Below are 23539 nucleotides of genomic sequence, written 5' to 3'. Positions count from 1 at the left end.
CCTTGATGTTCACAGCCTGAGAGAGAACAGATCACAAGTCCTCTTAAAAATAAAGAGCAGGACAGATCTTCAGCGTTTCTACAGTATCGCTCATCACAACCCAGATCCACAAATAGGCCTCTGGGGAAAGAGATTAGGTCACTTTGAAGACTTTTAGAAGGATGAAGAATTAAGAGATAAAATATGTTGGTGAAATAAAAGACAAACAGATGAATGAAACACGATAGAGAGCACAGAAATACACCCGCACAAATACAGGCAACTGATATTTGACAAAGGAGCAGAAACAGTACAGTGGAGAAGAAGTGTTTCAACAATGCGGACATTGGTGGGGGCCAGGTATCAACGGGAGATCCACATATAAGGTAACTGCATCTAGACACAGACCTTAACACCCTTCTAAAAAAATTAACTCAAAATATATAATGGACCTAAATATAGAACACAAAACTATAAAACTGATAGAGAAGAAAATGAGAAAATCTAGAGACCCTTGGGTTTTGGCAATGACTTTTTAGCCAGATGTGATCCATGAAAGCACTAGTTGATAAGCTGGACTCGAAAGTTAAAAACTTCTGCTCTCTTGAAAAATGCTGTCAGGAAAATGAGAAAAGCCACAAGTGTGGAGAAAATATTTGCAAAGTACATGTATGATACAGGACTGTTATCCATGATAGGTAAAATACTCTTAAAACTCAAGAAAATGAACCACCCCATTAAACATGGGCAGCAGGGCTGAATAGCCACCTCACCGAAGAGGATACACAGATGAGAAATAAGCGTATGGAAAGGTGCTCAACATGGTGTCATTAAGGAATTACAAATTAAAATGAAAACATGATACCACTACACATCTATTAGAATGGGAAACATCCAGAATACTGAGAACACCCAAGGCCAGTGAGGATGTGGAGCGGCAGGAGCGCTCATTCACTGCTGGTTCAATGCCAAGTGGCACAGCCACTTTGGAAGATAGTCTGCCAGTTTCTTACAGTTTAACATAGTCATACCATATGACCCAGCACTCATGCTTCTTACTTATTTATCGAAATGAGTTGCAAAACATGTCCACTCAAAAATCTGCATGTGAATGTTTTATAGAAGCTTTATTCATAGTTGCCAAAACTGAGAAGCAACCAGAATGCCCTTCAGTAGGTGCTGGATAAATAAACCATAGAATATCCAAACAGCGGAATGGTACGTAACAGTAAAAAGAAACGTGCTGTCCAGCCCTGGAGGAACCTTAAGTGCATATTACTGAGTAGAAGAAGCCAATCTGAAGGGCTGCGTGCTGCACAATTCCAGCGCTGTGACATTCTGCAAAAGACAAAACTGTGAAGACAGTGACAAGATGAGTGGGTGCCAGGGGTCGGAGGAGGGGACGGATGAGTAGGGTGAGGACAGGATTTTTAGGGCACTGGAAATAACTCTGAATTATACTGTAATGGTGGAGAGGTGTCATTATACATTTTTCAAAACCCATAGAATATACACCACCAAGAGCCCTAACACGGACTGTGGACTTGCTGGTAATGATGTGTCGGTGCAGGTTCACTGATTATAGCAAAAGTACTGCTCTGGTGCCAGGTGTTGCTGGGGGGAGGGGCAGTGTGCAAAGGAACTGTCTGTACTTCCTGGTCAGTTAGCTCTGAACCTAAAATGACTCTAAAAAATAGTCTTTAGGAAAAGAGTGAAAGGATGTCATTTGCTTTCTGTGACTGTGTCTGTGTGATTTCCCTATTCAGTGAGGAAATACTTTGTTTAAAAGGTATGCCTTGACTAGATTTATGTTGGCTGCGGTCGGAGACTAGAGGAGTTTCCTGTTTGGAGGAGCAGAGGTATTGTCCTGAGAAAGACTTCATTTTAGGTGTAAGGCTGCAAGCAGAGTTATAGCCCAGAAATGGAGTCCTGACAAGCAATTGGTCACCTTCACTTCCGAGAGCGCAATGGGGAAGTGGAGCACCTGTAGGACGCCGCGTAGGGGAGATCGGGCCCTCGCATTCAGGCTCAGACGCCCTGCGGGCCGAGGAACTCAGCGGGGGGCGGGGGGAGGCCTGTTCAGGGGAGACGGGAGACGAGGTGTTGGGGGAGGCGAGAGCCACGTTCTGGAGGCGGGGTCGGAGTGCAGCGCTCAGTTTCCAAGTAAGAGTTGCTTTACCGGGAGAGAACTGGTGACGTTAACAGTGTGTATTTATAAAATAATCACTGGTGGTCTTTGCAAGTAAGGGATGTAGGGTGTGAGGAGGTGATGCACACACTTCCATTTGACTAGAAGGGAGGAGAGAAGGGCTGACCTGGAGAAAAAAACAGGCTCAGAGGAGATTTTGCTTCAAGGTAGAAGCGACAGAGTGAGCTTAAATGACGAGGGGATTGATTGGGGCGGGACAGACGGGTTTCTGCTAAAGGAGATGTACTTTGTGAACAGTAGTGTCCTAGCTGACTCTGGCTTAGCCAGCGGTTGCATGCCTCTTCAGTTTGATAGGAGAGAAGGAGAAACTGATGGGTGTGATGCGGGCATGTGTGTGGGTATTACGGTACACTGAGTTATTTTGTCACACTGGTGATGATCAGTGTTATGGACTGAACTGTGCGCCCCAACAGTGAAGTGCTTAAGTGCTGTCCGACTGCAGAAACGTGACAGTATTTGGAGACTGCTTTAAAAGTGGTAAATAAGTTAAAGTGAGGTCATCAGGGCAGATCCTGGTCCAATTTGACTAGTATCTTTGCAAGAAGAGGAAATTAGGGCCGACAGGTCCAGGGAGAAGACTGTCATCTACAAGCTAAGGAGGGAGGCCTGAGACGAGACCAGTCCTGCCAACGCCTTGGTCTCGGACGTCCAGCTTCTAGGACTGAGAGACAGTGCCTTTCTAAGTCACCCGGTCTGTAGTCTTCATTACAGCACCTTAGCAAACTAATACCATATGGGAGATAGGACATAAGCCAGTGTTTTAAAAAGTGAGACTGTAGATTCAAAAGTCACAGAGAAGATTTGAGATATTTATGAAGCATGGAGGAAGTATTTCCTTTGCAAATAGTTGAGTTACCAGCTGTATTTGAGAGCCACTCTCAGTAGTGATTCTGTGTCTAGACAGGGACCAGCTCCTCTTTTGCATGTGTCAGAGGCATCACAGAAACACAGGTACATGGAGTCGCCTGTTGCTGGGATCTTGATGGGGAAACGTGGAGAATAGTCCAAAGGACGTAAGAAAAATGCTGGTCTGTTGAAATGAGAAAGTGTGATTAAACTGGACAGGAAAAATGGAGAGAGCGGGCCCGATGTCTGAGACCTGAAGGGGGTTCCTGAGGACAGATGTGATGTTGTGAAAGAGTAAGAGGTGGTAACAGGCTGGGGCCTGTGATGATTAATTAGGAATTTAAGCATTGGAGGCAGAGCAAGATTAAAATGACAGACGTATTACTTTCTAGCTGTGAAACTTACATGACCAAAGTTTTCTGAACCTGTCTGTTCATGTCATTTGTTAAATTGGTAAATAAGCCAAAATCGCCAGGTTTATTTGAGGGCTGAATAAGCAAATACATGGTGAATATCCAAGTGCAAAGCCACCTTTGATACCAGCTTATCTTTTTTTTTTTCTGGACAAGTACAAATGGGTGAGTTAATTTTACTACTTTTGTTTATGACACATTACCGTTTTTTCATGAACTACACTTGTTACTGACATTTTAGGGGAGAATATGTATATAAATGTTCTCTCTCACGTGTATGCATATACTTGTGTTGGCATGGACACGTACGTGTGTATAATGGAAAGGGGTGCTGCCGCTCATGACGATCAAGACGGGACAGGATTGGGGATCGGGAGGATTTCAGCTACCAGCCGACCTCAGACTGAGGAACCAGAGGTGGAGGCGGTGCTGAGAGTGATGCTGGGACTCGGCGACTGCCACGCCCTGCTGCAGGGCTGTGAGGGCTGAGGCTGGCAGGATGGGCCAGTGATCCCTCCAGTGAACTAAGTACTTGCGCCGATGAACCCCGCCGTCCAGCAGTCACTTGGTGTCCAGCCCGTGGGGGCCGGGAGCAGGAAGGGGTAGGGCGCCAGTGGGCTGATCCTGGCAGGGCGTGGGGCGGGCGGTGAAATCCAGGAGGTCGCCAGTGTTCGCTGCAGGTGGAAGCCGGTGTGTCCACGTGGCCTGGGTCAGGGAGGGGCTGGGGAATTCCGGACGGCCCGGGCCAGTGAGCATACAGAACTCAGTGCTCAGCGTGTTCTCACCTGAAAGGCATCTCCTTGGACCCTGGGGAGAAGAGTCCCCTGCGAATCGCTCAGAGGGCACCACTGATTTTCGTTCTCTGGGCGGGGGGCAAACCCCAGTGATGACGGGGCCTCGGGCAGGAGGGAGTGGAAATGGAGCACAAGACTGGAGCCCCAAGGCCTCTTTCTCTACCCACAGCTGTGCCTGCTTAGCGCTGGGACCGGGAGAGAAAACGCAGAGGGCGGTGCCTGGCCCTGAGGACTATGCAGCCCCCGGTGAGTAAGAGTCTCTGCCTGCAGAGCTCACACACTGGCGGGGGGCAGGCGGGGGGCTCCTGTGCCGGCAGGCAGCGCTCAGGCCTCTGGGCACCTGTTAAGTTTGTCTAGGACTTGAGGATGCTGTCCTGGGTCAGGGACTCCGCAGTGACTAATGTCCTTCCTACTGTCACACACCTTAGGCCAGCCTCCTGTCCGCTTGTGTATTTATAGAACAGATGAGGGACTTTCTCCAGTCCATGGCCTCGCTGGGAAATGACCATGTTGTTTGCTCACTTACCTTTATTCCCCATGCTCCTTAAACATTAGAGCCAGGAACGGGACATTACAGTCCCAGAGGGACACGGTGATGTCGTCGGGTGCGTCCAGGGCTACAGGTTTGGGTAGAGAGACGGGAAGTGTTGATGGAGCACGAGAGTTGAGGCCAGAGAAGGCATGAGGAATAATTCACTTATTTTAAAACACAATTTTAAAGTTTTGATAGCATATATTTGTACTCTTGGAAAACTTCTTAGATAATGAAAGTTCTCCTCATCCTTGTCCCTACTTACACGATTTACCAAACATGACAAAAAGGTTAATTACAAAAAGGTAACATTGCATAGGGAGCATCATTTCCTTGATTGTGGCTGTACCTTTAGGAGGAGAGGAGACTGTGATGACTGCCCAGGCTGGGGCTCAGTTCAGCTGCCTGAGGCCAGTGGCTTGTTTGCCATGGACACCCGAGTCCCGTATTGTTGACCGAGACTCAAAGGCAGCGTGCCCGTATCATTATCTTGAACCTTTTTACAGCTTTCTGTGCTGCTCTTTGAACAATAGGGTGAGTAATGGGCAGAGAATAACTTCTGGCTTTTTGATCCAAGGGCCATGGTTTCACACTGTAAATCTCCGTGATGCCAGCTCAACCCCCTACTTGGACATTGGGAGGAGTTGCTCTGTCTAAACCAGAATATTGGTGATGTTTTAGGAATCAGTGATGTTTGAAGATGTCGCTGTGGACTTCACCCAGGAGGAGTGGGCCCTGCTGGACACGTCCCAGAGGAAGCTGTACAGAGACGTGATGCTGGAGAACATCAGCCAGCTGGTCTCTGTGGGTGAGTCCGTGTGTATTGGTAGGTAGATACGCATTTGTTCAACCTCTAACACTTAGAGTGGAACAGGGTAACAGTTTTGAATGCATAAAGTTTTTTCTACATAATAATTCTCCTCAAAATCTTTATGCTGAGACTTGAGACCAGACTAGTGAAAATAAACATAAGCTCCAGAAGAATAATGTTCAACCCACTGTAGAGACCTTTAATTTCTCCTTTTTTGAAAAGAGAGGACTCTGTATTCTGTCTCTGAACTTGGGCTCAGGCATCAGCAACTGGAGGGCTTCACTATTTTGGGTACATCATCTGGATTTCAGTGTTGGAGGTGTTACCTGGGCTGTACTTCAGTGTTCAGCTCATCAGTCCTCAGTAGCCTGTCCTGAACTCGATGACCGCGCTCTTTCATTAGCATAGAACTCAAAACTCACATGCCATTCCCTGTGAACAGGGTGCCATCATTGCAGAGCAGACGTGATTTTCCAGCTGGAGCAAGGTGAGGAGCTGTGGAGTGAGGGGAGAGGACTTCTCCAGAGTCCAGGTGAGCAGCAGGGACCTGTGTTCCAAAATGAAGAGGGTCTCGTTAGTGAGGATCTCCTTAGATCTGTCAAGTTTTCTAAAATGTAGGTGGAGGACATTGGGACAAAAGTCTTCAGATGTTCCTGGTCCTTGCATGTATCAGCCACAGTTCACGTGTCCTCCTGCTGCTGTCTTTTTAGGCTTTAGAGAAAAAGATGCTAACATACTTACTGAAGTAAAACGTTCACGTAGGTTCTGATCCTGCCCGTGAAGATTCTCCCTCTCTTTACCTACTCACTGTCTCATCCACATTTCAGTTTTGTCATACTTCAGTCCTAAAAATCTTTACTAATGGTCAGTGCCTTATAATGTGCTTCTCCCTGCTAGAGTATTCACTCATTCATTGCCCCATCAAAGTGCCAATTTTAGAAACATGCATGAGTCTTGGTGCTTTTCATTCCCGTAATGCCATTGTAAATATCTTTTTCCCATTATTTGAGGCAGGGAAAGTGCCCTTAAGGAACAAGAAATGATTGCCACCAAACATACCATCCTGAAGGACACATCTACAGTCATACCAGTGGTAAGTTTCACAGGTGTTAAATCCTGTTCACCCAAGTTACAGCCCCAGGAATGGGACATTGTACTGAGCACAATAGCCTGATTTACATTAAGTTGGTATTAAGCTCTTTCTGAGCAAGAAGTTTTAGTTTGCATTTGGTGAAGAAATTAACCTGAGCTCAAAACTGTATAACTTGAGATTTTAAAGGGCATCTGCATAAACAGATGCAGGCTTGTCTTCACAATTCATGTACAAGCTCGGCAGTTTGGATGCTACAAAAGGGCAAGTCTTTATGTATGCGAGTAATACTGGGGAGATTTTAATAGGAGACCGTCACTGAATGATTAGGATTCATATGTAGAGAAATGAATGTCTGAATGTATGTGCACAAACCATTAATAGCATTTCATCTCCTTCCCAAAAGCAGAAATCTCACACTGCAGAGGATCCCTTTGCATGTAATGATTTCGGAGAAGATTTCACTCAAAGCAGTTTCACAATGACTCAGCATTTGTTAACTCACATGGAAAAGACACCGTGTATCAGCAAACAGTGTCAGCAGTCCCTTACTGGCCAGTCATACCTTAATCAACACAAGCAAATTCATACTCGAGATAAACCGTGTGAGTGCCATTTATGTAGGAAAGTCTTGAGTAACTACTCTAGCCTTAGAAGGCACGAGATGACTCACACCGGAGAGAAACCGTATGAGTGCCGGATCTGTGGGAACGCCTTCATTCAAAGCTCCGACCTTAGAAAACACAGTCTGACTCACACCGGAGAGAAACCGTATGAGTGTCGCCTGTGTGGAAAAGCCTTCAGCCAGTCCTCTAACCTCAGACAGCATGAGAGAACCCACACCGGAGAGCAACCCTATGAATGTCGCCTGTGTGGAAAAGCCTTTGGTAAGTGCTCCGCCCTCAGGCGGCACGCGAGGACCCACACTGGAGAGAAACCGTATGAGTGTCAGCTCTGTCGGAAATCCTTCAGCCAGTGTTCTGCCCTCAGACGGCACCAAGGAACCCACAACGGAGAGAAAAGTATGAGTGCCTTCAGTACGTATTCCGACCTGAGATGACGTGGTGTTCCAGGTGTAATGAAGAAACACCGATCAATGTGAAAGATCCTTCAGTCGTCCTTACTCATTTGACACATGCAAATTTATATGGAAGAGAAAACATTTGTGTGACACGTCCTTCTTGGGTGAACTCACACTGTAAATAAGGAACGTAGCAGTCTTCAACAACAGGGAAGAACCCCAGGTCTGCAGTCACTGTGAATACTCAGCCAGCACCCAGCACGCTGTGCACAAGGAAACGCAGTGAAGGAATAGATGCTAAACTAGGAAGTAAGATGAAGGCTCTTAAGGATTACGAGATGATTTATCCTGGAGAAGTGAGTCAATGGAAAACCTTGAGAAATCTACTCAGAGCATGTGGCACATGTGAGGATTCCACCATAGTCTGTAGCAATCACTTCTTCCTCAACACTAAGGTTCTCACACTGAAGAGAGAGCAGTCCTACAGTCAAAGTGGAGAAACTTCAGCTAGATTTCACATTAGAAAACTATGTCTAGAAGAAATTTTTTAAAACCTCTAAAAGAGCTTTTTAACATAAACTTGGCTTATAATTCAAGATTGAGAAAATATTCATGGTAAAGTGATCTGGGAATAAGAATTTTCTAAGAAATTCAATTTAACTTTTTCAATAGGTTATTACTTGTAAGTATTTACAACAATAAACACTGTTGCTGAGAAATCTAGTATGTCAGTGAAGTTGTAGTCTCCTTCATGCAGCGGTAAACCCACAGGTTCGGGTCAGCGCTTGTCGGCATGTGGGTGAGGGATGCAGGTTGCCTCTGAGTCCAAAAGGCCCCACACCAGCTCCACTCATTCAGCACCTCGTGGTGACAACAGGGACCTTTACCACACTTGGCAGCTTCCCAGTGTACGACTACCCTGCCTAGCAGGATCCTAGCCCTCAGGTGTAACCACTGCATTGTCTCCAGGCCTGTCTCTGCCCCTGGGCAGCTACTTGAGGGACAGAAAGCTCTGCCTTCCCAGGTCAAGAACACTGCTTGGATTTTTTCCATGAAGCCTCTGACCTAACTGGGGGCAGTTCACCCTGCATTTTGTTCAGGTCAGTCCTGAGTGACGCACCTGCTCATTGCCCACACAAAGCCACTGCTGTGCTCCCTCACAGCCGTCCTGAAAAGAAAACTCTAGTTTTAAAGATAAAAACCCCTAACCTATCAGACTCCACATTAACCCTTCCTTTCTTTCACTCAGTGTGCTCTTCCCCAGGCAAAAACCAGTTTCCACAAAGGAGGGTTCTGCTGTGCCTCCAGGGCTTGGACGCGTATTGCCCTTGAGCAAAGCCTAAGATTGGATCTGAACCCTAGGGGAAATGCTCAAGAGGAAACAGGGCTGATCTCTGCTCTTCCTAAACAGGCACAATCGCAAAATGAGAAACTGATTTTTAAAAAAGAGTGATTTGTCAGTTCTAATCTCCACAAGTGATTCTACTGTACAGTCAACATGTGGGGATGACAACCATTCGAAATTCAGCGTGGTGGCCCTGGGCTCGGGAGGCAGGGCTGGCCAGGCAGGGACACACGGAGATGCGCACAAGGTCTCACGGGAACAGGCTGGGGACGAGACACCCCAACCCTGGAGGCAAAGCCCGTGGGTTCTGATTTCCACCACGTCAGCCCACGGGATCTTGTTACTGAAACTTTCTAGGACTCAGTTTAAGGGTGAAGTAGGCTTAGTGCCTTTACTTTAGAGCAGTCATGAATACTAACGATTGATGCCACGTGAACCAGGTTCTTAGTACAGATAGCATCGTCTTGGCAAACAGGATATTTCATAAATTGAGATCTGGCTTTGCCCATCTTCCTTATTTCATATTTATACTAAAATATAATCATTCTTAAGAATCAGGTTGTGTTATTACTTCATTTAATCTGCTTATGATAACACATCATATATCCCAATGCTATAGTTGACTTTAGCTGTAATCCTGGGCCACAACTGAATGGGAAACCCACCCGGCAGCCCAGCCAGGGGTCACCCCCTCTGCCGCGGCGTCTCCGGGAAGGGCGGGCCCTCGGGCCGCGGTGGCAAGGCCTGCGCTCGTGCTGGGACGTGACTCGGCAGCCTGCCACGGACAAGGACTCTCTCCATTCACTAAGACTCTCTTTTAGTGACTTTCCATGGTTTTCATCACTTTTTGCTTGCAAATTTGTACCTATTTTGTTAAATCTGAGATGTAAGGATTTCACCTTTTTGCCTATAGTGAGAGTGAACAATTAACAGATTTAAAAGTCCCCTGACAGGGAGGCAGGTCCAGAGGGCCGCATACAGAGCCTGAGCCCACTTCCTCCCATGTTTACACGGAACCTGCACCTGCACAGAGCTCATTCTGAGAGAGACTGAGGCCTTAGCCAGCACCTGCACGGCTGGGATACGGTGACCACATAAAATATGGCAGGACAGAGACAGTTACCCAGGGAGCCCTGCCCGCAAGGCGGACCTGCGGAGGGGGCTGTCACCGAGCGCTGGAGGGCAGATTGGCCTGCCCTGGGGCACAGGAGGAAAACTGGCTCAGAGGGCGTGGAGGGCAGCTGCACTCTTGTAACAGAAACCTATTTTCAGAACTCAGCACATGCCAGCTAGCGGAGGAACTGCTGGCACTGGACCGGAGGCGCTGGTGAGTGTGCCGCTGTTGGTCCACACTGCCCGTGCGCACTAGCGGCTGGGACGGGAGCAGGGTGAGTGCCACTGTTCGCTACCCTCCGCATTCTGCTAGTGACACCAGCAGGGAAAGCACCGCTTCTTAACATTCTTCCCCCACATACGGACAGAGTGGACGGGAACAGCGTCAGGACACCCACACCAGTCCAGACTTACCCAAGGCAATCTCCCAGGCCCAACTTGGCCAAAACACACCTGCCAGAGAGCCACCAGTCCCACCAAGGCGGCACTAGCATGGCACCCACGTGGATTCACCCTCTTGCATCCCTTCCCTCCCAGCCATCTCAGTGTGGCCCTGACCAGTGCCCAATGGGACACCAAGTAGTCTGCCCCTCAGCCCATGTCTGTCACCACTGCAGCACCAATGTGCCCACCTGGGAACCTTACAGGCTGCAACACTAGGCCTCTGTACAGCAACCCCAGCCATTGCCCACTTGGAACACCCCCGGACTAGGACCCTACCCTGCCAGGAACCCCACTAGCAAGCTCCAGGCCCACTGCCTACCCAGGAACCCCCCGGAGAACACCCCCCTTCAACACTGGCCACCCTGCCAGCACAGCCCAGGACGGTGCCCACCAGGGAGACTGCTGGCCCATTCCCTGGGAGCCCCCAAGCTGGGAAATCATGGCTCAAGACCACCCAGCCATCCAGCCAAAAACACCAGGCAGATGCAGTCTACCCAGGGGATGTTCACACATGATGCCATGGCTTCAAAATGGGGAGACAGACTTTCACCTAACTTACAGAAACAAACACAGAAAGTCAACATGAGACAGAGGAGTATGCTTGAAAAAACACAACATGACAGAACACCAAAAAAAGAAAGAGAATTTAGCAATTTATCCAGTAGAAAATTTATAGTAATGGCTATGAGGATGATCACCAGACTTGAGAGGAATGTATTTTGTCCTCTGTCATCTGACCGCAGATCACAGGATGCAGGTGAACAGATAAGCAGTATGAAACCCAATCATGGAAAGCACTTAAGCTCAGTGACAAAAAGACGCGGATAGAATAAGGGAGCTCAGGGACAACCTCAAACCCCGTAACATTTGCATTATAGGTACCGTACCCCAAAAGGCAAAGAGAGGAAGGGGTGGAAAACTTTTATTGTGAACAAATAAAAAAGGGAAAGTTCCCCAATCCGGGGAAGGAAACAGCCATCCAGGTCAGAAGGCCCAGACAGTCCCCAACAAGGTGAACCTAAGGAGGCCCACACTGTGACACATGATTCAAACATCAAATATCAAAGACGAAGGAATCTTAAAAGTAGAAAGAGAAATGCAGAGACTTACCATCAAAGGAGACCCCGTAAGGCTATCAGCTGATTCTTTAGCAGAAATTCTACAGGCCAGAAGGGAGGGCCACGACACACTCAAAGTGCAGAAAGGAAATGTCCTTCAACCAAGGACAACCTGCCCGGCAGGGTCAGCATCCAGCACCGAAGGAGGGATAAAAGAGCTTCCCAGGTGAACCCAGGACTCCGCCACCACTGACCACCACCCAGCAAGATAGGTTAAAGGGACTTGGTAAGGAGGAAAAGGCAAGACCCTGACTGGAAGAAAGCAAATCATGGAGGGAAAGATTTCACTGGCAAAAGCAAACATATAAGCATGGGTGGTAGGCCAACCACTTTAAAGCTAGTCTGAAGGCTGAAAGACAATAGTAGTAAAATAAATCACTGAATAAAAAAAGTGTAAAAGCAGATTTCATAAACATGAAATGTGGGGGAGGTGGAATGAAACAATGCAGTGCTATTAAGATGTATTCAAACATCACTGACCATCAGCTTGCGGTAGGCTGGTGTATACATATGACGTCAAATATAAACCCAATCATACACAAATACCAAATACCTACAACAGACAGACAAAAAGTAGAGTCCAACCATAACACTAAGAAGTCATAATGTGCAAGGAAAGAAAGCAAGAGAGGATGATCAGGTGTGACAAAAACAAGGAAACATTTAATAAAATGGCAGTAAGTACATACGTAGCAATAATTACCTTAAAGGTAAATGGACTAAATGCTGCAATCAAAAGACATAGGGAATCTGAATGGATAACAAAGCAAGACCCAACTATGTGCTGCCTGCCTTCAAGAGACTCACTTCAGACCTAAAGTCACACACACACTGAAACTGAGGGGATACGAAAAGACACTCCATGCCCAAAGGAATGGACAAAAACCTGGACCAGCAGTACTTACAACAGCATAGACTGTGAAGAAAGACGGCAACAAGAGACAAAGGACATTATCTATGATTCAAGGCTCAATCCAGCAAGAATATACAACAACTATAAATATCTATGCACCCAACAGAGAAGAACCTAAATATGTAAAGCAAATATGAACCATAGGAGAGTTGGACTGGTGGGTAAAATAGGTGTAGGGGAAAAAGAGTCAGTGAAAATGTTTGGTATCTTAACCTGGGCGATGATTACATGAGCATATTCGCATGTTAATAGTCCTTAAGGGGGACACTAACTCTTCTGTAGTTTATTGTGTGAACCTCAGTGAAAAAGAAGGGAGGACAGGAGATGGGGAGGGAGGAGTGCAGGATGGGGGAGGAGGACGGAGGTGGGAAGGGGGTAAGGGGGATGGGGGAGGGTGGGGGAGGGCAAGGGAGAGAAAGATACCCAGCAAGTAGGAAGAAAAAAATAATTAAAATATTATTCTTCCCAAAAGCAAAGCAATATAAGCAATATGGCAAATATTTTTTTGATGGAAGGATAAAAACCAGTCATCCCAATAGATGCTGGAAAAGCCTTCGACAAAATTCAACATCCACTCATAATAAAATCTCTCACCACAGTGGACGTGGGGGAACACCTCAACATAAGAGAAGGCCCCATGTGATGACCCCACACCTCACATCACCCTTCCTGGCAAAGGCAGAGAGCTTTTCGTTCAAGAGGAGGCACAGGACGAGGACGTCCACTCTCACCATTTTCAGTCAGTGTAGATCTGAAAGTCCTACCCCAGCAATCAGACAGGAAACAGAAAAGGCATCTCAATTGGTCAGGAGGAACTAAAGTGTCACTATTTGCAGGAGACATGACCCCGTATATAGAAAACCCTGAAGACTCCACACAAAAAAAACTAAGAATTAATAATGGATTCTGTAAGGTCACAGGATACACAAATCACTATATAGAAATCTGTGACCTGAGCATAAGACTTGACCCCATTTATGGCTGTTGAAGGGGGGCCTGAGGGTCCGCCGCAGCCGTGAAGGCCTAAGGCCTTAATTGATATTAAGGTATTAATGATACCTTAATAAATGAAGGGCCCCCACCCATAAGATGGCGAACCTCCTGCTTCTCTTCCGGGTCCTCGGTTCCTGCCAGCGCCACCTGAACCCCAATCACCCCTCGCCCCCCTAATCCCAGCACCTAGCCAACAGCCAGCAGCCCCGTAGAAGTGACACCACAATCACCCCATGCCCCTTCCTATATAACCCAGCACCTTTCCCCAATAACGCGGAATTCTCCGTTGAATTGCTGCTGTGTGTCGCTCCCTTCCTTTCATTGGTGCTGAAACCCGGGAGACGGTACACCCCAACTGGGCCCCGTCTTCCCCGACACCAGCAGCAGCCTGCCCTCGTCCTCTTCTGGCGCTGGCTCCTCACACTCACCACTCCTCTCTGGCCTTTGGGTAAGTTTTCCCCCGAGCGGGCCGCTCTCCCCCGACGAGGAGGGAACTCTCCCCGCCTCAGGCCTTCACGGCTGCAGTGGACCCCCAGGCCCCTCCTCCAACAGCCATAAACGGGGTGACTCCTTGGGGATGAGAACGCTCCCTTCCCCCCCACCTCCTTCCGATCCTTCCGTCAAAAATTCCTTCCACTGAAAACTCCGAGTACTAGGTTCCTCATGACCCCAACACTCTGCCTCCTTAGAGAAGCCTGGGTGACGCCCCACACTTCCTAAGAAACCGACTCGTGTACGAGTTTCCGCAGACCCCCAGGGATCGTCGGGGACGCCCTTTGTCTCCTTGCCGTCTGCTCCCAGCCGAGGGTCTCCGTTCGTCTTCCCCTGTGTGTCTCCTTCTCTGTCCTTTAGCCACGGGAGCCTCCTCATCCCTCCCTGGAAGCTCACCTCTTGAATGCCTGCTCAAGCATCTAGCCACCCTCTCCCTGACGCCTGATGTAAAACCAAAACCTCCCTGTAAATACTGCTCCCAAGATTGGCCGACATGCCCCCTAGACAGTAACAACCAACGGCCGGCAGGGGGAGCTCTTGATCCTGACGTCACTCGCGATCTCCTTAACTACTGCCAGCGCCTGGAAAAATGGAAGGAGATTCCCTACACCGAGGCTTCCCGCCTCCTCCCCCCGCCCCCCCCCCAAGTTCTCCTAGCCTGCAAGCCGTCTCCCCCCGCAGAAGCCTCCCGCCCACTCCCTTCCCCCTCGTCTCCTACCACAGCCCCTCCCCCTTCCTCCCCCACCATGTCCTCCCCCACCTCACCCCCCTGCAGATCAAGCCTGAGCCTTTCAGCCCCCCTCTAAGTCCCAGGAGCCTCCTCCGTCTTTGCCCCCATCACCTGTTTCTCCCCCGCAGACTGAGCCAGAACCCTTCAGTCCCCCACCGCCGTGGGTCTCCGCTCTCGAGATACCTTCGCCTGCTGCTTAATAGCAGGTCTGAAAAGGCAGCTCGTAAATAGTCAATTTTCAAAAGCTCCCTCCGAGTTCCTAGACAGACTCCCTCAAGCCCTGTTACAGTTACCAGCCTGGACCCAGAAACGCCTGACGGGAGACACGTCCTTATGACATACTTCCTGGCTCAAAGCTACCCCAACATTAAAGCTAAACTCAAAAAGTTAGAACGGGGCCCCGCTACCCCACAGACTGACATCCTAACAGTGGCCTTTAAAGTCTCCATAACCGGAAGGAGGAGAAAGAACACCGTAAACAAAAGGCTGATCAGGCCAATTTCCAAATGCTGGCCCAGCTGATAAAACCACAACCTGGGCGCCCCTCTACAAACAAGCCCCCCCCAGGAGCTTGTTTCAAGTGCGGAAAAGAGGGACATTGGTCAAGGTCGTGCCCCTCCCCCAGATCTCCTACCACCCCATGCCCCGGATGCCACAAAAAGGGCCACTGGGGGTCTGATTGCCCAGCCACCCGAAGGGGAGGCTGGACGAACAACCCCCATCCTAGGCCCGCCGTAGTGGGGCTGGCAGAGGAAGATTGACGGGGCCTGGCGGCTTCTCGCCCGACCATCTCCATCACCAAACAGGAGCCTAGGGTTACTTTAATAGTAGACGGTCGCCCCATCTCCTTCCTCCTAGACACAGGAGCCACCTTCTCAGTCTTGCGGTAATACCGGGGCCCTACCACGCCTGCCATTACTCCTATAGTCGGGGTAGGAGGTAAACAGATTTTCCCATTAAACCCCTCCCCCTTTTATACACAATCCAGGACAATCCCATGCCTTTCTCCCACTCCTTCCTGGTTATGTCCCAGTGTCCCATCCCTTTACTAGGACGGGACATCCTTTCTTTCCTCCATGTTTCCATAACTATATCCACTCCCACAGCCCCCAGTACCCCTTTCTGATGGCCCTCATAGCCGACGACCCCCCTCTACCCAATGAACGCTCCAGTTCCGCCCTCATACACCCTGTAAATCCCAAAGTTTGGGACATTACAAGCCCCTCCGTGGCTCTATGTCCTCCTGCCTCTATCAAATTACGTGACCCCTCTCGGTATATCTGTCAGGCCCAATACCCCCTAACCACTTCAGCCCTCATAGGCCTCCAACCCATCATTCAAGATCTTTTAAACAAAAATTACCTCAGACCCACTCACTCCCCATTTAATACCCTCATATTAGCTGTTAAAAAAAACCAACAGATCTTTCTGCCTCGCCCAAGACCTTCGCCTCATCAACATGGCCGTCGTCCCTATCCATCCCTTAGTCCCAAATCCATACACCCTCTTATCACAGATCCCTGCCTTGGCCTCCCACTTCTCAGTTCTAGATCTCAAGGATGCATTTTTTTTCTATCCCTCTGGACCCCTCCTCCCAAGATTTTTTACAGAAAACAGCTCCTCTCTGACCTGCCCATTCCCAAAACCAAGACAGAAATCCTTTCCTTTCTAGGCCTGACTGGGTATTTTAGAGAGTGGATCCCTAACTTCTCCCTGTTGGCAAGACCCCTATACGACCTCAGCAAGGGCCCCCCTGAAGAACCATTATCTCCTCACCCCGACACTCCTTCATTAAGCTCCGTGGAGCCCTTGTGGAAGCCCCAGCTCTCCATCTTCCCGATTTGTCGAAGCCCTTCTCATTATACATTCATAAGAGGTCCAGTCAAGCTCTAGGAGTCCTAGGCCAATATTATAGCCCATCCTTTGCCCCAGTAGCTTATCTTTCCAAGCAATTAGACCCCACAGTTTGGGGATGGGCCCCCTGCCTACCGGCATTAGCCGCTGGACAGCTCTTGCAGAAGAAAGCTCATAAACTGACATTCGGGGCGCCCCTTACCATTCTGTCCCCACATCACCTAAAGGATCTCTTAACCTACAAAAGTTTACAGACTCTCCCTCCCTCCAGACTCCTGACCTTACTGTCCTCTTCCCTCCAAAATCCCGTTCACCCCCTTTGCCATCCATACCCGAATCATGACTTTTTCCTCCTTTACTGCTCCCTCGCTCTCTCTCGCTTTTTTTCCTCATTCCTATTGTCTTCCCCGCCACCCCAGCCTCCTTTGTATGGCGATTCAAAGTCAGACAGACTTACACACAGCATCAAACAAAAATTACTGCCCTCATTGCCACATCAGACTGCCCTCTGAAAGGCTGCTCCGAGCCTTTATACCTCCACTTTCCTCCCTCCACTGAAGTGCTCACTAGCAGCTGCCTTTATTCTCCTACCTCTGCTCCCTCTATGACCAAAAACAAGCCTGTTGCAGGCGATGGCCAGACACCTACGGGGGATGTCCCTACTGGTCCTGTGCCATTCACTACATGGGTAACTCCCGGTACCCACAGTATTACTCCTCCAACCCATTCTCTTCAGTACTAACAAACCCCTTCCTCACCTGGCTGTGGCCCATTGCAGGCCCTATAATAATCATTCTTCTCGCCTGTCTCTTCTTACCTTGTATAGTAAAGTTTATCAAATCCCCAGTCGGAAAAATCTCTAATCAAACTTGCAGCCAGCTTTTACTCAGGAACTACCAGCTTTTAGCCACAGAAGATCCCTCACCCTCACGTGACCTCCTCACTACACGCTGAGATGGAACCCTCTCTCCCCTGGAAACTGTTCCTGGAAACAATGGCCGCAGACGCCTGGCTTCTGGCACCCGTATCCTCTTGGCACCATTGGAATCAACAAGTCCTCGACCTATGGTTACAGGGAACCTTCACTGATTTCCAACCTGAGGAAGTCCACATCTACTCGTCCTTACTGTGGGGAGTCCTATCAACCCTTTCCTCCCAGTCCTCAAGCCCTCACTCCCTTCTCCGCCCCCGTTCAGCAGGAAGCAGTCAGAGAGAAAGCAACGTCCACAAGCCCATAGAGGAGAAAGGGGGGAATGAAGGGCCCCCACCCATAAGATGGCGAACCTCCTGCTTCTCTTCCAGGTCCTCGGTTCCCACTGGCGCCACCTGAACCCCAATCACTCCTCGCCCTCCTAATCCCAGCACCTAGCCAACAGCCAGCAGCCCCGTAGAAGTGACACCACAATCACCCCATGCCCCTTCCTATATAACCCAGCACCTTTCCCTAATAAAGCAGAATTCTCCGGTGAATTGCTGCTATGTGTCGCTCCTTTCCTTTCAATAAAAAAAAGGAAAAAAAATTCTACAGAAAATGAAAAAAAGAAATCTGTGTTGTTTCTATGTACAAATAGATGGACTAACAGAAGAAATCAACCCCATTTACAACTGCATCAAAAAGAACAAAATACCTGGAATAAATTAAACCAAGGAGGTGAAAGACCTGTACTATGAAAACTATAAAACAATTAAGAAAGTAATTGAAGATAACACAAATGGAAACATATCCGATGCTCACACATAGGAAGAATTCATATTATTAAAATAGACGTGCTACCCAAAGCAATCTACAGATTGCATGTCCATCAAAATAATTAGAATACTCTGCTTCCCAAAAGCAAAGCAATATAAGCTTTTTTTTCCCATTTATATATTTATTCAAATTTTAACTTTTTGTTTTGCAATATAAGCTTTTAATGACATTTTTTTACAGAGCTAGATCAAATACTCCTAAAATTTGTATGGAAGCCCAAAAGACCCTAAGCAGCCAAAGCAATCCTGAGAATGACAAGTCGTGTCGAATCTATCACTTCCCCTGATTTCAACGGTACTAAAAAGATACAGTAACCCAAACAGTGTGTTGTTGGCCCAAAAACATACACATACGTAAAAGGAACAGAATAGAGAACCCAGAAATAAGCCCTCACTTACATGGTCTATTAATGTACAACAAAGGAGGCAAAAATATACAATAGTGAAAAGACAGTCTCTTTAACAAATGGCACTGGGAAAACTGGATCACTAACACCATACACAGAAATAAACTTCAATGGACTAAGAACCTAAATATAAGACCTCAAAGCATAAAACTTGTAGAAGAAAACATAAGCAGTACACTCCTGAACATTAATATTAGTAGTCTTTTCCTGGACAGGTCTCCTTGGGCAAGGGAAACAAAAGCAAATATAAACAAGTGGTAGTGTATCAAACTCAAAAGCTTCTGCACAGCAAAAACCATCCACAAAACAAAAAGGCAACTTACTGTATGGGAGAAAATATTTGCAAATGATGTATCTGATAAACGACTAACATCCAAATAATACAAAGAACTCACAACTCAACACCATAAGCAATAACCCAGTAAAAAAAAGGGCAGACATTTTTTTTCAAAGAAATGCAGATGGCCTACACACACATGTAAAGATACTCAACCTCACTAATCACCAGAGAAATGCAAATAAAAAACCATCACGAGACATCACCTCCCAACCAGTCAGAATGACAAATATCAACAATACAAGAAATAAAGTGTTGGCGGGCATGTAGAGGAAAGAGAACCCTCGTATGCTGCTGGCGGGATTGCAAATTGGTGCAGCCACTGTGCATAGCAGTCGGGAGGTATCTCAATAAACTACTAACAGGAGTACATTATGACCCAGCAATTCTGCCTCTGGGAATTTACTAGAAGTGAAAATCATTCACTGGAAAAGATACATGCACCACTATGTTTACTGAAGCATTCTTTACAGTAGGCAAGATATGGAAGCAACCCAAATGCCCAGTAGATGAATGGATAAAGATGTGGTACATGTATATAGTAGAATATTATTCAGCCATAAAACAGAACGAAATCCTGCCATCTGCAGCAACATGGTTGGCCTGGAGGGTATCATGCCCAGTGAGATAAGTCAGTCAGAGAAAGGCAAATACAGTAGAATTTCACTTATATGTTGAATCTAAGCAACAAAACAAAGGAACCAGGCTGATACATACTCATAAACACAGAGAAGAGTAAGGTGGGCCCTGAGGGAAGGGACCAGGGAGATGAGTGAAACAGATAAAAGGGGAAAAAATAAACGAGGATGTTTGGGGTCCTGAGCTGGTGGGTACCTACACGACTGCGCACCCTCCAGTATTCATCCCACTGGCCACTGCGTTTGTTACGTTTTACCGCATATGTCTCAATTTAAAAAGGAATAAAGTTCCACATAAATAAACTCAAACAGAATCCCGAGACAAAATGAGTTGCGCCCCCCTGGGGAGACTTGTCTCCACGATTCCCCGGAAGCCGCGGAGATGAAGGCGGGAAACGGCGTCTGTCCGCGTCCCGGGAAGCGAGCACAGCCTTGCCCGCCGCCCGCCGTGCACCCGGGTGCCGGGCGGGTGCCCGTGGGTGCCGCTCGGAAACCAGCTAGAATTCAGTCCGTGTTGAACGCGGAGTGACACCCCCGCCGCCCCGCACCGGGGACAAGCCCGCGCTCCCCTCGCGCTGCCGGGACGCGGGGCCTGGGCCGGCCGGCTGCACACGGTGTCCGCCCCGAGCTGCCCCGGGACTTCTCCCCGGAAGCCCCCGACCCGCACACGTACCCCGAGGACCGGCCCTGCGCTCGCACGCGACCCCGTCCCGCCCCACTCACCCGACGGCGGCCCCGGCTTCTCCTCGTCCTGGGCAAACGCAGCTCAGGGCGCTTGGTGCTCGGGTGATGGACAAGCCCGCACCCCTTCCGTGTGTCCCGCTGAATCGCTGAAATTCAATGTTCAGCTTTATCAGGGCCACAACTTCGGAAATTCTAACTGAAATCAAGCCAAGTCTCCAGTATTACTGATACAAAAGGATGGAGGTTTTTAAAATCAATTGCTTACCTCTGTAGAAGCAGTGAATAATCGGAATTTAAAATTTCTTATTTACAATAGCACTGAAAAACTGAAATCCTCAGATATTAAATCTAACAAAACATGTGCAGATCTGCATGCAGAAAAATATGAAACGCTGCCAAGATACCAAAGGGAGTCTTAGTGCAGAGATTTTCAGTATTATTTCATATTGATATATCTGTGGATATCGGGGTGGAAATGATGACTATAATGCTCAGTGTAGAGAGAACAATTCTTGGTCACGTTTGTGTGCTTCTGAGGATCGTGTCCAATATTATTCCCTTGATATGTAGTAGAGCTATTATCTAAGACTGGAGACTAAAGAAATTTTTTCTTGGAAGAGAAGTTAATAGGTTTGAGATATATTTTATGTTAGGTGCCTGTACCACACACAAGTAGAAATTACACCTCACAAAGGAGACCTACACGTGAGCTTTAAGACATTGCTGCTCTCATAAAGGTAACAGTGGACGAAATTAAAGAAATGCATGCGATCCCTGTGACAGTGAACAGTAAAAGAGGACAAAGGCCAGCCTTGAGAGATTCCAAGAAGATTATCTGAATATATTTTAAAACCAGTTAGAGGCTGGTGACTCTATAATTAGACCGGAGTCCATATCTTGGTCGTGTGCTGTCAGATGCAGCCATGAGGTGGGTGGCAACTGATTAGAGGCACAAAGGTCACAGGCACATGAGCACCAAGGGTCTCGACAAATAGTATTAAAATGGGTCACTGGGGATTAACCTGGGCAGTGACGGTGACGGGCAGGGGCTGACGGCAGGGATTCAGCACACTGAGTTCCCCTGGGGCAGGAGAAACGGAGCATGTTGTGTCCAGGAGCTGGAAGAGGCAGTGATAAGAGAAGGGGCTGTGTGACAAGGGACTGAGCGGCGGTGTGCGGGGGGACCCAGCTCTGGCAGGCGCCCCTGAAGACGACAGCGCTCTCCTGTTTCCTTCATCAGAGATGCAGTGAGACAGGCTTGGCTATCTTGCAATGACTGAAAGACCTGACGTTATATGTATTGTGTTCAGAATGAACCTGAATTCTGGAAGAAAACTTCAACTGCTTAAGAAACTTTTGCCTAATAATATTCTATATTCACATTGGAAAAATAATGCCAGCGTAACTAGCAGCAGCCGCGTGTCTCCCTCAGGTGTGTGTGCTTCCACCCCCGCAGAGGTAATGTGTCAACACTTACACAGGGACATAATGTAAATACACATTATCATTGCTGAACTATGGAAGGAGATGTGGAATAATAACCTTTTAGGGTTACATTGAAAATTAAGCAAAATACATATATTTTTATCAATAAAAGATTATAATGTACAAATTAAACAAAAAAAATATATCCGAGTATAAGAGTAAATAAGTTCTCACTACCTAAAAGCAAGTTTTGCGTTAGAATATCCGCCAAGACAGATCAAGAAATTAAGTAAATTCCACGTGGGCTCCTGCTGAGCCTGACACGCGTCACGGCAAGTGACCCCCTGCGCGCTCTGCGGTTACCGCGGACCGGCCGCCGCCCTCGGGCCCCTGCACAGCCTCCCCCCCGGTGGGCCGGCGGCTGCTCCCCCGACCTCCTCCCGCCGCAGCTGCGCGGCTCACCTGCTCTTGGATAGAAGCGGGGGAGTGGGCAGTGCCGGCACGTGTGTGTGATCAGATCCCGCGGGCCCGGGGCTGCCGCCCCTGTGCTGCGCCCCACCGGCTGGGGGAAGCTTCAGAGAGGCTCCCAGGATGAGGGACACGCCACGCAGCCGCTACACGTGGGTTGGGGTGCTGGACACCAAGCAGAAAGCCGTCCCTGCGAACGGTCCCCACAGGATGTGGGGCGGGGAGCCGGTGGGCCCACCCCCTCTGGGCGCGGCCGCACGTACAAGCTCCTGACCTCTACACATCCTTCTGCACTTCACGTCCGATCACAAAACATTAAAAAATACAACGGGTATAAACTCCGCCGAGACCAATGTTGAACTGTCCGCAGTGTCGTGAAGACACTTACCTGGAGACCAAAGCTGGGCCGCGTTTCTCTAATCACACTGTCCATGGCCAGCCGCTTGGATGCCCGGCAGAGGCTGATGCTTTTACGTCTTTGGAATTAACGATAGGCCCCCTCCAACGCTGTCTTGTCCTGGTGTTTATCCCCCGCACCCCCGGCCCAGGAGCCCCTTCCTCCAGGAGTCCCGTCCAAAGAGCCCTGCTCCTTCCGTGCCCTCCGTCACTCGCCCTCCCAGCCCAGGGAGTGGTGACCGTTCAATCAGTACCTTCGAGGTGGCGGCAGCTCCGAGTCCTCCGTGAGGTCCTGGTTCCGCCCAGCCCAGCCCGGCCCGCTGCTCTCAACGTCTGATCGCTCCTTAGAACCCAGCCATGGGGTCTCGGCACCACCCCGTAGCCACGGGCACACAGCAGGTGTGAAGGCTTCTCTGTCCCGCCCAGCAACTGCAGTAATGACGGTAGTGGGAACACCTGTTAAATCACAAACACATGGAGACCAGCCTTGAAAATTCCATGAACAAAATCCACTTAGTCATACCAGCGAAGCCATTTAGGAAGTAAGAGTGACTTACTGGGTCATTTCTCGTTTATGCCTCTGCAGATCCTTTATAGCAAACCTTGGCTGTTCCCCGAGGCTGACAGGAGGTAACATGAACCAGCCCCCTGCCATTTAAGGGAAGGCTGATACATCCAACCTCCGAGAGGCCTCGTCAGGCTCCGCCTTCCCCCTGCAAGCTGCTTCCCATCACGGCC

The 23539-nt window shown here is 48.6% G+C and overlaps 1 protein-coding gene and 1 long non-coding RNA gene across 10 annotated transcripts in view; one reads left to right on the top strand and one right to left on the bottom strand.

Moving 5' to 3' along the window:
- Positions 1-7736, top strand: part of LOC118916933 (zinc finger protein 596-like) — a 28238-nt gene extending 20502 nt beyond the window's left edge. For 4 of the 7 annotated variants that reach the window (XM_036894304.2, XM_057505056.1, XM_036894303.2 and 1 more), the window contains 5 exons: positions 4411-4487; positions 5455-5581; positions 6027-6116; positions 6595-6677; positions 7081-7736. In XM_036894304.2, coding sequence (XP_036750199.2) covers positions 4476-4487; positions 5455-5581; positions 6027-6116; positions 6595-6677; positions 7081-7734 — 966 coding nt within the window. In that variant the 5' untranslated portion in view covers positions 4411-4475 and the 3' untranslated portion in view covers positions 7735-7736. The remainder of the gene's footprint in view (positions 1-4410; positions 4488-5454; positions 5582-6026; positions 6117-6594; positions 6678-7080) is intronic. The other 3 variants (XM_057505058.1, XM_036894306.2, XM_057505057.1) reach the window with 3 other exon arrangements.
- Positions 768-23481, bottom strand: LOC130684405 (uncharacterized). Of its 3 annotated transcripts, XR_008998655.1 has the most exons (7): positions 23359-23479; positions 23056-23257; positions 6007-6131; positions 4768-4858; positions 3757-4254; positions 3045-3218; positions 768-1317 (listed from the first exon to the last, which is right to left on the bottom strand). It is a non-coding gene; the product is annotated as an uncharacterized LOC130684405 (long non-coding RNA). The 3 variants fall into 3 exon arrangements; XR_008998654.1 differs by having other exon boundaries at positions 3045-4254; positions 23359-23481; XR_008998656.1 differs by having other exon boundaries at positions 3045-4168; positions 23359-23481.
- Positions 23482-23539: the final 58 nt, after the last annotated feature.

This window comes from Manis pentadactyla, chromosome 7, assembly GCF_030020395.1.
Source record: "Manis pentadactyla isolate mManPen7 chromosome 7, mManPen7.hap1, whole genome shotgun sequence".
Lineage (NCBI taxonomy): Eukaryota > Metazoa > Chordata > Mammalia > Pholidota > Manidae > Manis > Manis pentadactyla.
This window is presented reverse-complemented; position numbering and strand designations above follow the sequence as displayed.